Source organism: Maniola hyperantus, chromosome 19, assembly GCF_902806685.2.
Source record: "Maniola hyperantus chromosome 19, iAphHyp1.2, whole genome shotgun sequence".
Classification (NCBI taxonomy): domain Eukaryota; kingdom Metazoa; phylum Arthropoda; class Insecta; order Lepidoptera; family Nymphalidae; genus Maniola; species Maniola hyperantus.
Window position 1 is genome coordinate 4,504,937 of NC_048554.1, and position 13,189 is coordinate 4,518,125.

Consider the following 13,189-nt stretch of genomic DNA (forward strand, 5'->3'; position numbering starts at 1 on the left):
GCTCCTTTAAAAATAATGAGCTCTATGAGTGTTTGGTTTATTACCTATCCCCTATTGTTTACGTGGCATGTTGAATGTAATCCTATTGTTATTGCTAATGACGGCCTCAGTTGGAATCATGCCAGTTTATTTTGAATGCACTATCTATACCAACCATCCTTATAATTCTTAGTCTTACAGTAGCCGGCAAAAAATATTGTACAACGACTTTTAGAATAAGATTTCGGCTTTGTAGAGCATTACCTTTGTCACTCATACCTATGTGACGTTTTGTCGGTCTCAAAGACAGAGACAACGCTCTACAAAAACGCTATCTCTTTCAAAAATCGACGTACAATATTTTCTGCCGCGTACTATACCTTTGTTTATGTTAGCAGTTAGCACACAGTCTATGACGTAGGTTTAGGTACCTAAGTTAAATTATTTGTGCCTGCTCTAAAATTATAGCAAACTTTTTTCACGATGAAACTCTTACTAATAAACAGAAGGTGTTTTAACTAGAGCGCACCTTTAGCCTCTAGAGAGACTCTAGTCTTGAGTATCCTTTTTCCATATGTTGTTCTATAATCATAAAATTTTCTGACTCCAGATGCAGCTTTCCAGAAAATATTGTTCTGACACTGAAACTTATTGAAATTCGTGTATTGACATTAAATTAATCAGTCACAAAAATGTTATATTTTTGGATAGTACCTAATTGTTGGAATTTACTTACTGGTTATCAATAGCGAGTACATTACGAGGCAGAAAATAAGATACATCGACATTCGACCTTACAAAGAGATAGCCGTTTTATAGAGCCTTGTCTCTGTCGTTGACACCGACAAAACGTCACATAGGTATGAAGTATAAACTATATTCTCTGCTGCGTACTTTACCTACCTACGTTCTACGTACCTACCACGATTAATATGAGGATTTTAAATTTTTAAATTATCGATATTTCAGCCTGCAATAATTGTTACGCCTAGTAAAATATAATAACAAAAGTTATACAAGCCGTAAAATCCAGTACCTACCTAACAGTTTTATTGCCCAGCAATTTTCACACTTCAGTTCATTGCGTCTATTCGTTCGCCAAAAGTAAAAACCCTCTCGTTTTAAAAGCTGGACACGTTCTACCTAATTTTCAAATGGCTCGTGAAGCTGATTGTAACTTAGGAGCGACAGTAAAAGTTTTATGTCCTCGAATTTAGGAATGGGATGGGACTACTTAAATTCGCCATTTTAGGTCTTTACTCTGAATACCTATGAAATAATACTGAATACCTAATGAAGCCTTTTTATTATAGCTGTTTACAATGAGGTGCTAATATTTTACTCGCCAATAACAAATTAGCATCTCTTGACGATAGATACTTTTCGGGTTTTTGTTACAATTGTCTGCCTACTTACTTATATGTAGATATCTATAGGTATGTGTAGAAGGAAAAGCTGACTGACTGACTGATCTATATTAACGCACAGCTCAAACTACGAGACGGATCGGCCTGAAATTTGGCAAGTAGATTTTTGGAATTTCAATTCCTAAAGGGTTTTACTCCTTTTGGGACCCTCAGGGGTTTGAAATTTATGTAGTCCATAAGCTAGACTACAATACATTACATTTATGTAAAAAAAATCAATAAAAATGTTTTTAACAACTGTGACATTGTATCCTCTATCAAAAAAAATTATTGGCTTGTTACTTTTATTAAGTAAGTAATTGAGTTCAAAACTTCAAATAAGTCGGTATGGAAGGTTCACATTTTAACATGGATAGATTGCCTAATATCAACCCCGCAATAATAATGATTTGTGACATTAATCATCATCATGTTGTGATGTTGAACTAAAAAATAAAAATAAAAGCCACAAACGAACTCTAGTACAGCTATAGGTTAGTATCTTAATTATGAGGTCGATATAGCCAAGCGTACCTACCTACAGTGCGACAAGGCTCTCTTGGCACTTGAATGACATTGACAGGGGGGCGCTGTTGGAGAACAAAGGCTAAGAATATTCAAACAAGAACAAAGGGGACACTTGACGGCAACGTTAGTTCCGATTTTCGCCACGTGCCAAGATATCCTTTTGTCGCACTGTAATAATATGTAATAACTAATAAGTTAACTTGAAAAGCTATTCCTTTGCAGAGCACAAAGTGTATACACTTACCTACTTTATATAGTTAGGTAGGTCGGTATTATAAGTAGGTATGTATGTATTCAATCGGAGAACATTTATTTTTGAACATACACACAAGATGCGTTCTGGCAAACAAATTCCTTAACATGATATCTAAACCTTATGACTAATAGATAAAGTTCAATTTGTCTTGCAGCGACACTCGTAATAAACGATTTGTTCTTACAAAGGTGTGGGGTAGCTCTTTTATTTTTCAAACAGGATATCCTGGGCAGGGCGACGGTTTCCGAGCATACGCGACGGTTCATTACGTGTCGGTGCTATAAAAAACCCAGCACGTGTGCTCAAGTGGGGATGAAAAAAATCAACTAGTTTCACTCGGTGTCGCTGAAAGGATTAGTGACTTTGATCTAGACATACTTATATTAAAAAACCGGCTAAGTGCGAGTCAGACTAGCGCACCGAGAGTTCCGTACTACAGTAGTATGTTTTCGTCATTATGCACGATAAATCAAAAACTGTAAATGTATTCATGAACAAAAATAATAATTAGTATTCTCAACATTCAAATTAAATAAATAAATAAAATAAAAAATATTTTTATTCAATTAAACTTTTACAAGTAATTTTGAATCGTCAGCTGCATCTACCACTGGTTCGAAATGCCTTTCCTACCGAGAAGAACCAGCAAGAAACTCGGCGGTTGCTCTTTTCAAAGATTAAGTAAGATTAGTAGACCAAGTGGGCATATGAAAGGGCTCTACCTGTACATTCTAACACAGATTTTTATTTATTTTATGCATGATAGTATGCTATCTACATGCATAGTTGTTTAGTCTTCGTTGAGGTATAGATGGGCCGCAGTAGTCTAGATTCGGTCGGGAGGAACATGATACGGAAATTACTTAGACTAAGGACTTAGCAAAAACGGTGATATCCAAGTTGTTTTCCTATTTAGGAGAACGACGTCTTAAATAGGGGATACCGGGTTCGATCCCGGTCACACACATGTAACTTTTTATTGTTACGTGCGTTTATCATTTGCTTCTTGCTTGTTAGCCCGCTTCCTTCTTAGAATGCATCATCACTTACCACCAGGTGAGTTTGCAGTCTAATAGGTACCTAATTTATATCTAAAAAAAATCACGGTGCGTATTGGGTTACGATACTGTACCTGGATGCTGGGCCACTGGCTCTGGTCGTGGCCGCGTAGTGCGTGAGGTCCCTTAGTAGGCTGGTGATCGGTTGAGATGAGTAATGCTGAGTAATTATCATCGTCAGATGATAATTACTATTTGACAAACTCGATCGACTTCAGAATTTGTGCATACGGTTTATATACGGCCTGCGCAAATTCGACCATATTTCCGATTACCGTCGTCGGTTAAAGTGGCTCCCAATGCGCTTTCGCCGCAATTTGCATATTCTGACTGTTCTCTATAATGTTCTTAATACCTCTTCCCCTGGTTATCTACGAGAGCGATTTCAACTATCCCGCCCTCCTACTAGACCTATGCGGTCGTGTGTCTCGAAAAATCCTCTCGTCACTCCCCATTGTAACACAGTCTTCTATAACAAATCTTTCACCGTACTAGCTACCCAACTTTGGAACTCACTTCCTGAAAATGTCAGAGAGAACTGCCACTCAGTACACTCATTCAAATACAGAGTGAAGCAGTATTACCTATCATTACAATAGAGTATTTAATATATTATATGTATTTATATTTTTCATATATTATGTATATAATTATTTATTATAAGTATTATTATTGTATATAAGTTGATTTGGGTATTTATTATAAGATATTTATGTAGTTTATTAGATTCTAGTACCGTAGACCTATTCCACTTCTTGATACGCCTTACTCACAACCTTGAATGGGAAGCTGGAAGAAATCTCTGTTTAGAGATAAGCATTTCCAATGTAACTTAATTCATTATTACTTTGTAACTACAATTTTGGTACATGAAAAATAAAAATAAATAATAAATAAATAATTACTCAGCATTCAGCACTTAGTACCTAGGTACCTCAGTGAATAATTTTTTTTTCTTGATCTCGTAAATAAAAATCGCTTCATTTCCTCTTGGGATTAAGACCTCATTAACAGTGAACCACAAAGTAGGTATTCCGTGGGGAAATCAGGGGTATAATTTTATGTATTCTGTTGAACCGATATTTTATTTTCTAAAAGTTATCTGAGTTATAAAATTTTGGCGATAAATCAAACAATATTAGGAGGAGATATCTACTTAATATATTTTTTTCATTTTGTAAAAAATCTTTTGAGTCCAATTTACTATTCTTATGCTTTAACTTCTTACTTAGTCCTTCTTTTAACTTTTCCTGATTGCTTGTTTATAGGTTGGTAGGTACTGGGTAGATAGAAATACATAGTTAACTCAATAACGTAATGGAAAAAAAATTAACCGTATTTACAGTATTACTTAAAATATTCCATTTTAATACTTAAATTGAAAGTGAGTCGGCACTGCCGACAGAAGTGAAAATTTCAAACCATGAAAGAACATTATTTTTTTATTATTATATTATGGATTCTCAAATTTAGTATCAAAAATTAAAATTTTATAATGTTATAATAGAACATACCTATTACAATAAAACCTTATGTTAGCCTTATCTAATTACTATACAAATCATGCCCGCGTGAAATGGTGTCAAGAATACTGGCTGCACTTCTGCGCTGGACAGCCAAGCTGATCCGTTGCGCAAAAAATGAGCCAGCCCTTCATATTTTTTTACATCTATCGTCACTCCGAACACTAACATTCATTGAAATGTTGTGTACTAAACATTAGCATGTCGGTGACGCGACCTTGGAGTTTTTACCCGTCCCAAAATCGTCCAACGCACCCTAAGATTTTTTCACGTCAATAAGCGTGGAAATCTTGATTCCAAGGACTCTATTGTACTAGGCAACTAGCAGCTAGCTGATACTTTCAATAGAAAACGGAAGGTGTTTTTACCGTGGTCGTGTTATATTTCAGAATCTTGTTAGGCGCCTACTTCTTAAGTAGAACAAGATGAACTTTCTTCTAAGAAAAAGCTCTTTTCTAGCGACAGTTCTATAAAGAGGTGCTCTAAGAACGACCTTTGTGAATAACAACGTTAGTCCATCGAAATAAATCAATATGGACCTCAGTGGCGGACTAAGACCGCCCAGGCCCAGGGCTTGGAGGCCCCTGGTTTCTTTAAGGTGCTTTTTAGGTAGGTTCCGTCGCGTCGCTGATGGGTTCCAACGGGACCCTGTCCGTGACAGACGGAGAACCAGCCCGCTGACAGACATGTCCCGCTGACAGACATGTCAGCGGGCTGTATCTCAAGAACCGTAATAGGTAGTGTTGAAATTGTCATAGTGTGTATTTCTATTGCTGTTATAATAAGGCAAATAATAAGAAATGAAAAGAGTTCTGTATCTGTACCATCATACTCGTCGAGTTTAAATACTTTTTTAATTTACATTGCAGCCATTTTGAAATTTTTATTATTTGTTGTTACAGCGGCAATAGAAATACACACTCTATGAAAATCTCTACCTATTTTGGAGGCCCCCCTAGTACGGAGGTCCGGGGCAAACCTCTCTCATCTCCGTCCTAGGACCTAGCCTTAATCCGCCACTGATGGACCTCAATAAAATTGAACATTTTCTTACTAGAATCTTTGATTCGATGGATTCGACCTTAGATGGATATAAAGACTCGAGGCGTCGATCTACATTGACTGAAAAAATAACCTTTGGAAATATATTGCTCCAATAAAATAGAAAAAAAGGTAAGGTAATATATATATATATATATATATATATTACCTTACCTTTATATATATAGGTAAGTCTTTTATACTAATGTTATAAATGCGAAAGTGTGTTTTTTGTCTTTGCTTCACGCCCTAACCAATCGACTTGATTTTTGGCATAGACATATAGTTGAAAGGAGGGAGATTTTTAGTTTAGTAGTAGTGTTTCTATTGCCGCGACGGCAACAGAATTGTATACACACTCAGTGAAAATTTCAACTCTCTCATATTGTTCATGAGATAGGTACAATCTGCTGACAGACCGACAGACGGACGGACCGCGGAGGTTTAGCAATAGGGTCCTTACTCTGTGGCCCCGTTCCCACCCTTCTTGTGCGGATCTCTTAAAACGACAAAGTACAAAGTACGCGGCCGAAAGTAATGTACATCGACATTTAGAAGGAGATAGCAGATTTGTAGAGCGTTGTCCCTGTCATTGAGACCAACGAAACTTCATATAGGTATGAGTGATAGAGACAACGCTCTACAAAGCCGAAATATCATTCTAAAGGCTGATGTACATTACTTTCTGCGTGTACTGTAAGGAGGTATGATACCTTCTTATAAACTTTTAAGCTTTGCAAGATTCGTGTCGCAAGTAAGTATAACTTATGTTACTCCTTAATGAGACGTGTTCATCGCGCATACTTAATATTCTTGTCTTTCGTTCAACTTTACATGAACTTCGTACGACTTCGTCGTTATCAATGTAGGGGGAAAGGGGGGACTACTGGCAGTCTCGATATTATAGTACATACATGTACTCGGATGAAATCTTAGGTAACTTCTCCAAAAGCTCAACTTATAGTCAAGTTTATAATAATATATTCTTTCCTCAATTTTCTTTCGTTTAATAGAGTGTTAATAGTTCTGGTGACTGGTTTCCAAGTTCCAAAAAAGAAATGGAACAAGTCTGAGTTGAACTCGCGTGAAAAAGGTTCCGTATGAATAAGTATGTCATTCCAAAAATCCCGTGAAAACTCTTTGATTTTGCGGGATAAAAAGAATGTCAGTGTATGTAAACTATATCCATTTAAAAAATTAGGTCAATCCGTTGCCCTGTTGCGGCGTGATTGAAGGAGAAACCAATAAACCAACAAATAAACACACTTTCGCATAAATTATACTATGGGTATTGATAGAAAAATGTGGTCTACCTAATGAGTAAGAGACAAATATGTCATTTGAGCTGCATTGTAAATAATATGGTGGCCTTTGAAAGTAGTTTCGATAGCTGCAAAGTGTCGCTACTAGATGGCATTACCAGTCGCTTCAGTACTGAGTGAACCATAAATGTCACAAATTTCGTCACTGGCAACAAGCGAACCGTAGCCTAGCGGTCAGAGCTTCGGGCGCGATCCCAAGAGACGCGGGTTCGAATCCTGCCTGTCGGCAATTTTTGATGTTTTTTTATTTTTATTTTTTATTTATTTATTTAAAATGTATTTAAAATTATTGAGTAAGAGACACTTATAAATATAACAGTAATATCACCAATCTCCTCCCGCGTTTGTTCGTTTCCCTTTTCGCCATTTAGTTCAAAAATCCATAAAAAATACTGATAGAATATCTACGACTACAGTCCAATTAAGGGCGACACCGGTCAGTTAAATAAAATAAATATATTTTTTGTGTCACCTGAAAATAAAATATATTCCCCCAATCAGCTGTTTTCTGAATGCAGCAATTAACCTATTTCGCATCCATGACATTGAGTTATTGGTCATAGAGATGCAGACCTCATACATCAGGCGTCAAACATGTACCCTCATCAGCATATTAAAAAAACCGGTCAAGTGCGAGTCGGACTCGCACACGAAGGGTTCGTACCACTGTACAAGATGTACCACCATGTATTTTTATAAATTTGCATGGCAGCCATTTTGAAATTCTCCATCTTGGTTTTTTATTACTTACCTATTTGTTGTTATAGAAATATACAATGTAATTTTTTTTAACTCTCTACCTGTTACGGGCTATGAGATACAGCCCACTGATAGACAGACGTACGAACGGACAGTGGAGGCTTATTAATTGAGAAGGAGCCTGTAAGGGCCAGACTTTTGTTATTTTATAAAAGCTGAGTTTCTCTGCGCATTGTCCCCAACACATGGAAGAACGATGAGCCAAAGCCACCATCACAGACCACCCCCAGCCAAACTTTACAGTGGCTGATCGTTCTTCCATGTGTTAGGGACAATGCGCAGATAAATTTTCAGCTTTTATAAAATAACGAATGTCTGGCCCTCATGGGCTTTTAGTCCATAATAGGTTCCGGTTGGCGGTTGGTAGTTCCCTCTAGTACCCTTTAGCACCTCTCTGATGCATTACATAACTAATTGGATATGATTCAAATATTGATAACTGCATTCCACAGACGCTCGTGGTGTTGCAGATGGGCTTGAAAATTAAAATTTTAAATAGGTAGGGTATAAGTTATAACTAGGTATAAATGGTTCGCTATAAAAAGCCTTTAAATAATTTTAACCCTTTAATGAAGTTATGCGAAAAATGTTCTTTGCACACGATTACGCAATTAATTTCGCTATTTTTGTTTTTGTATGCGAGAGAGGACGAGGTAGATCGCCCGGACCGTTACCATGGTAACGGGGGGCGCCTCGGCGCGCGCCGCATCCCAGCGTCAGATGTGTGCCCGCCAGCGCTGCGGACGCTGTGCTGTGCCGTCCTGAACCTTTTTTGACGTGACGGGAACACTCCGTGTGTCATGCGTGCCCTTTGACAGATTACTGGGCTTTACTTACAGTACAAAGTGGTGTTTCTCCATGGTGGTAGTGCATGTGTGTGTGTGTGAATGCATTAGCAGCCGTGCAATGCCGCGGGGTGGTGGGGGACAACTGTGACTGGGAAACGCTGCAGGGGAGGGGCGCCGCTTTTCACGCTTGATATCATGCCTTTCGAGTTGAGATCAGGTAAGCCTTAGCCGTTTACGGGTTTATGAATGAATGCCTTGTTTCAACTTTCAGCAAATTTATTAATGGTGTGCCTTGTGGCATGCCAATGCTCCGATTCATCTGTGATTCTATACAATCTGTGAATAATCGTTGCTACGTATAGATCTTCTAAATAGATAAACCATAAATGGTATTGCGATATAACGCAATGGGTCCGACTGAAAATATCACCCAAAACAAACTTTTGAGGTTATGTTTGTTATTTATCTTGATTGTAATTGTTATGCTCGCTAATTTTACATGAATTAAGGTCTAAACAAACAGGAAACGTGACTCTAGAGTTCTCAATTTAAACAGAAAAGTACAGGAACATGATTTTAAAGATGAAAAAATGGGGATTACAAAATGTATGACTGAAATTTTCACGTGGTAAAATAATGTTATCAGTATAAAAGTTCAGATTACTTATAATCTAAAATTCTCCTATATGATGTTGTAAGCTTGGTTTAAAAGGTTCTTTTAATAAAATAAATAAATAAATAAAAAGAGCCTTTATTGCAGTGTTAATATTTACAGGTTTTTCTTATTACTAGGTAAATAATGCATTGAATACTTAAAATTATTACAGTAAGGATTATTTACATTAACATTTTTTGTTTTATATTTTATGTTATGCGTGTCCATCGACATAGGCCTCCTCTAAACTTTTCCAAATGGTTCTATTTCTGGCTAACCTTGTCCGCATATCACCAACCAAGTTTCTTATGTCATGGGTTCTTTGGTATGCTTAAATATTACTTTTGGTAATGAAGAAGGAACAATTAATATTCGGTCAATTACTATTCACACCATGACCTGGCTGCTACGACAAATCTAGTTTAAGAAATAATTTTTGCTTTGCTCTCTCATACTTTCTCATTTCCGTCGCTATATTTTTTATTTTTTATTTTATTTTGTTTATTTGATTAGGTACCTAAATCTTCCAAGGGTGGAATAGAACATTATATAATATATGAATAATGAATTATTATTTAACAAGGGTGAAATAGAACATTATATATTTTATGAAAATCTTATACACCTTTTTTTTTTTTTTTTTTTTATTTATTTTTATTCATTATAGGTGTACGCTTGACCACAATCACACCTGATGGGAAGTGATGATGTGGCCTAAGATGAGAGTTTACCTAGAAGATGCCTATTCACTCTTGTTTTAAAGATACCCGGGTTGTAATTGGAAGGAAACACATATCGCGAAAGAGTATTCCAAACCTTAGCCAAACGTACCTTAAAATTATTCCTTGTAATAACGAGTGCACTTTTCTTTATTCGGGTGAAACTAACAAACTTTCTTACAGCAGTAAGAAGCCCTATGTTACTGAGAAAACCCACATACCTAGCCTGTTAAAAATATCAATCAGTCAGTTTCCCCTTTCATGAATACATAAGTATAAAAAAACGAACTCACTGACTGACTCGTAAACGCCCAGTCAAACCTTTGGAATTAGTTAGTTTTGCACAGAGGCTTCCTTTATAATGAAGACAAGGAGTCTGAACTTTTCGAAATTCCCACGGGATAAGCAATAAAGGGAATTTATATTTTCATCGAATGAACCTGCTGGCGGTCGCTAGTACCTATCATATTTAAAAATAACCTGAAATTCCATTTAGGCACCTTTTAAAAGTACAAGTTAAAGTTTCAATATTCCGCCATTTTCCCGTGTGTTATGGTTCTTCAGATACAATACGGGGACCTACATTCTCGCTTTTTCAGCTTCAATGATCTTTGTTGCTCTACGCCGTAGAATCCCTGATGAGTTGTAAATATTTATAGAACCTTCAATTTTAAAATAAAAGTCGGAAAGGACCTTTCAGCCTGACTACGAGTTGAATATTGATGAATGAACCTTCTGGTAGAGACGGTTTATTTGGAGCCATATCACTCTGATTACTGATAGTTTAAAAAGGGTTCCCTTTTTATTAGCAACTAGATGATACGGTCTGCGACTTCGTCCACGTAGATTTAGGTTTCTTAAAAATCTCGTGGGAACTTTTTGATTTCCCGGGATAAAAGGTAGCCTATGTCACTCTCCAGGTCTTTAACTACAGCCATGCAAAAAATCCACATTGATCCATTGCTCTGTTGCGACGTGATTGAAGGATAAATCAACAAATCAACAAACCAATAAACTAACAAACAAACACACTTTCACGTTTATAATAAGGGTACGGATTACTTATTCGGCATTTGGGCAATGACTTCTTATGTATAGAAGTCATTGCATTTGGGTGATGGACGCGCTTTTGGTCTCTCTTTCAATGCCATCGCTATCTTTATCTCTTTATGATAAAATCTCTAACAGCCGTACTCAGAGTCGCTAATCGTTACTTAAGATTGAGTTAAAACGAGACAGATTTATCATTTATGTGAGAAATATAGCTCTGTCTCGTTTTACATATTTACAAAATAATAATATGCTGAACATATGCTAACATATCCATACTTAATATTATAAATAAGAAAGTGTGTCTGTCTGTCTGCCTGCTAGCTTTTTCGGCCCAACAGTTCAACCTATTTTGTTACATCCCGGGGAAGGACATAAGCTACTAGTTATCCGCGAAAACTAAAGAATTCCCACGGGATTTTAAAAACCTACCTAATAAAAATTAATAATTAAATATCACTTGCTTTAACGGCGAAGGAAAACATCGTAAGGAAACCTACATACCTGAGAGTTCTCCATAATGTTCTCAAAGGTGTGTGAAGTCTACCAATCCGCACATGGCCAGCGTGTGAGAGTATTGCAAGCTCTTCGGGGAATGAAGAATAAAAATAAAATAATCAGGATTGTAATAAGTTTTAACGTAACTTTAAAAATAATTTAATTTTAAAATAACTGAAGCCAATGAACTTTCTCCAACATATAAGTCGTAAATAATGGTAAGTAAGAAAATGCTGACCAATGCACCAGAGTCATAAAATAGTAACAGTTCTCACCACTGAAAATAATGAAGTACAAGATAAAAACCGGCCAAGTGCGAGTCAGGCTCGCACAACGAGGGTTCCGTACCACAGTCGTATTTTTTCGACATTTTGCAAGATAATTTAAAAACTATAATGCATAAAAATAAATAAAAATCTGTTTTAGAATATACAAGTGAAGACCTTTCATATGATACCCCACTTGATATAGTTATCTTACTTTGAATAGTGAAAATACTAATTATTAGTTCATGACCACAATTTAATTTTTTTTGTGTGATCTAACCCTAAATTCATGGTTTTCAGATTTTTCTCCTAAAGCCAGCTATAAGACCCACCTATCTGCCAATTTTCATGATTCTAGGTCTACGGGAAGTACCCTGTAGGTTTCTTGACAGACAGACAGACAGACAACAAAGTGATCCTATAAGGGTTCCGTTTTTCGTTTTGAGGTACGGAACCCTAATAAGTAAGTATAAAGACTTACTTATTAGGGTTAAGATAAAGTTTCCGACTTTATCTTTTCTAAAAATCATGTTTTCAGAAGCTAAGTGTGCAATTTCGAATCTTAGGTTTTATTACTAGGTATTACCAGATGTCACATTAGTTAGGTCGAAAACTGACGCGAGCGAATAGGCCAAATTCGATCTTCCAAAATGGGTCACCCATACATTAACTATTGCTCAATTAGCACAATCGACTAATATGAGCTGTCACACTACACCCACCACCAAAATAGAATAGTTAATATCTGTAACAATAGTCTGTTGGTACATACGACATGAAAATAATAATATATGAAAGACAAAAGCTATAAATATATCTCTAATCCTGTAAAAGGGTTCCTAACTTTATAGCAAACAATAAAGTCTTATTGATACTATATACTCCCATTAAACTAGGTTGGTATAGCGTTAACCCGCGTTCTATATTCTACTTAAGTAAATATCTATTGGTAAACCTTTTTTATCTTCTAGGTACATATATATATTGGTAAACCTATCGCATCTATTAGATTCTTTTTGCACTGCATCCGATCTGAACCTGAAAATATTGAGATCTAGAACACGAGGCGTGTCAGCTAACTTTACTACCTAATGCGTTGTAAATGCTACTCGCACGCCACCTAGTTACCTAATTTGTACGCTGAGGCTCATCATCAAGATCAACCCATCGCTGGCTCACTACAGAGAACGGGTCTCCTGTCAGTCTGAGAAGGGTTTTGGCCATACTATACCTTGCTGGCCAAGCGCGGAGTGGCAGACTTCACACACCTTTGAAAACATTATTTGATGCACTCTCAGGAATGCAGGTTTTCTCACGATATTTTCAGTGCTATTTAAAAAC

General features: G+C 36.5%; 2 protein-coding genes across 9 annotated transcripts in view; both read left to right on the forward strand.

Annotated features, from left to right (window-relative positions):
* Positions 1-13,189, forward strand: part of LOC138403628 (facilitated trehalose transporter Tret1-2 homolog) — a 321,523-nt gene that overhangs the window by 231,535 nt on the left and 76,799 nt on the right. The window lies entirely within an intron of this gene.
* Positions 8,608-13,189, forward strand: part of LOC117991468 (mucin-4) — a 211,884-nt gene continuing 207,302 nt past the window's right edge. For all 8 annotated transcript variants that reach the window (XM_034979066.2, XM_069504837.1, XM_069504840.1 and 5 more), the window contains exon 1: positions 8,608-8,877. In XM_034979066.2, the coding sequence (XP_034834957.1) occupies positions 8,856-8,877 (22 nt within the window). In that variant the 5' untranslated portion in view covers positions 8,608-8,855. The remainder of the gene's footprint in view (positions 8,878-13,189) is intronic.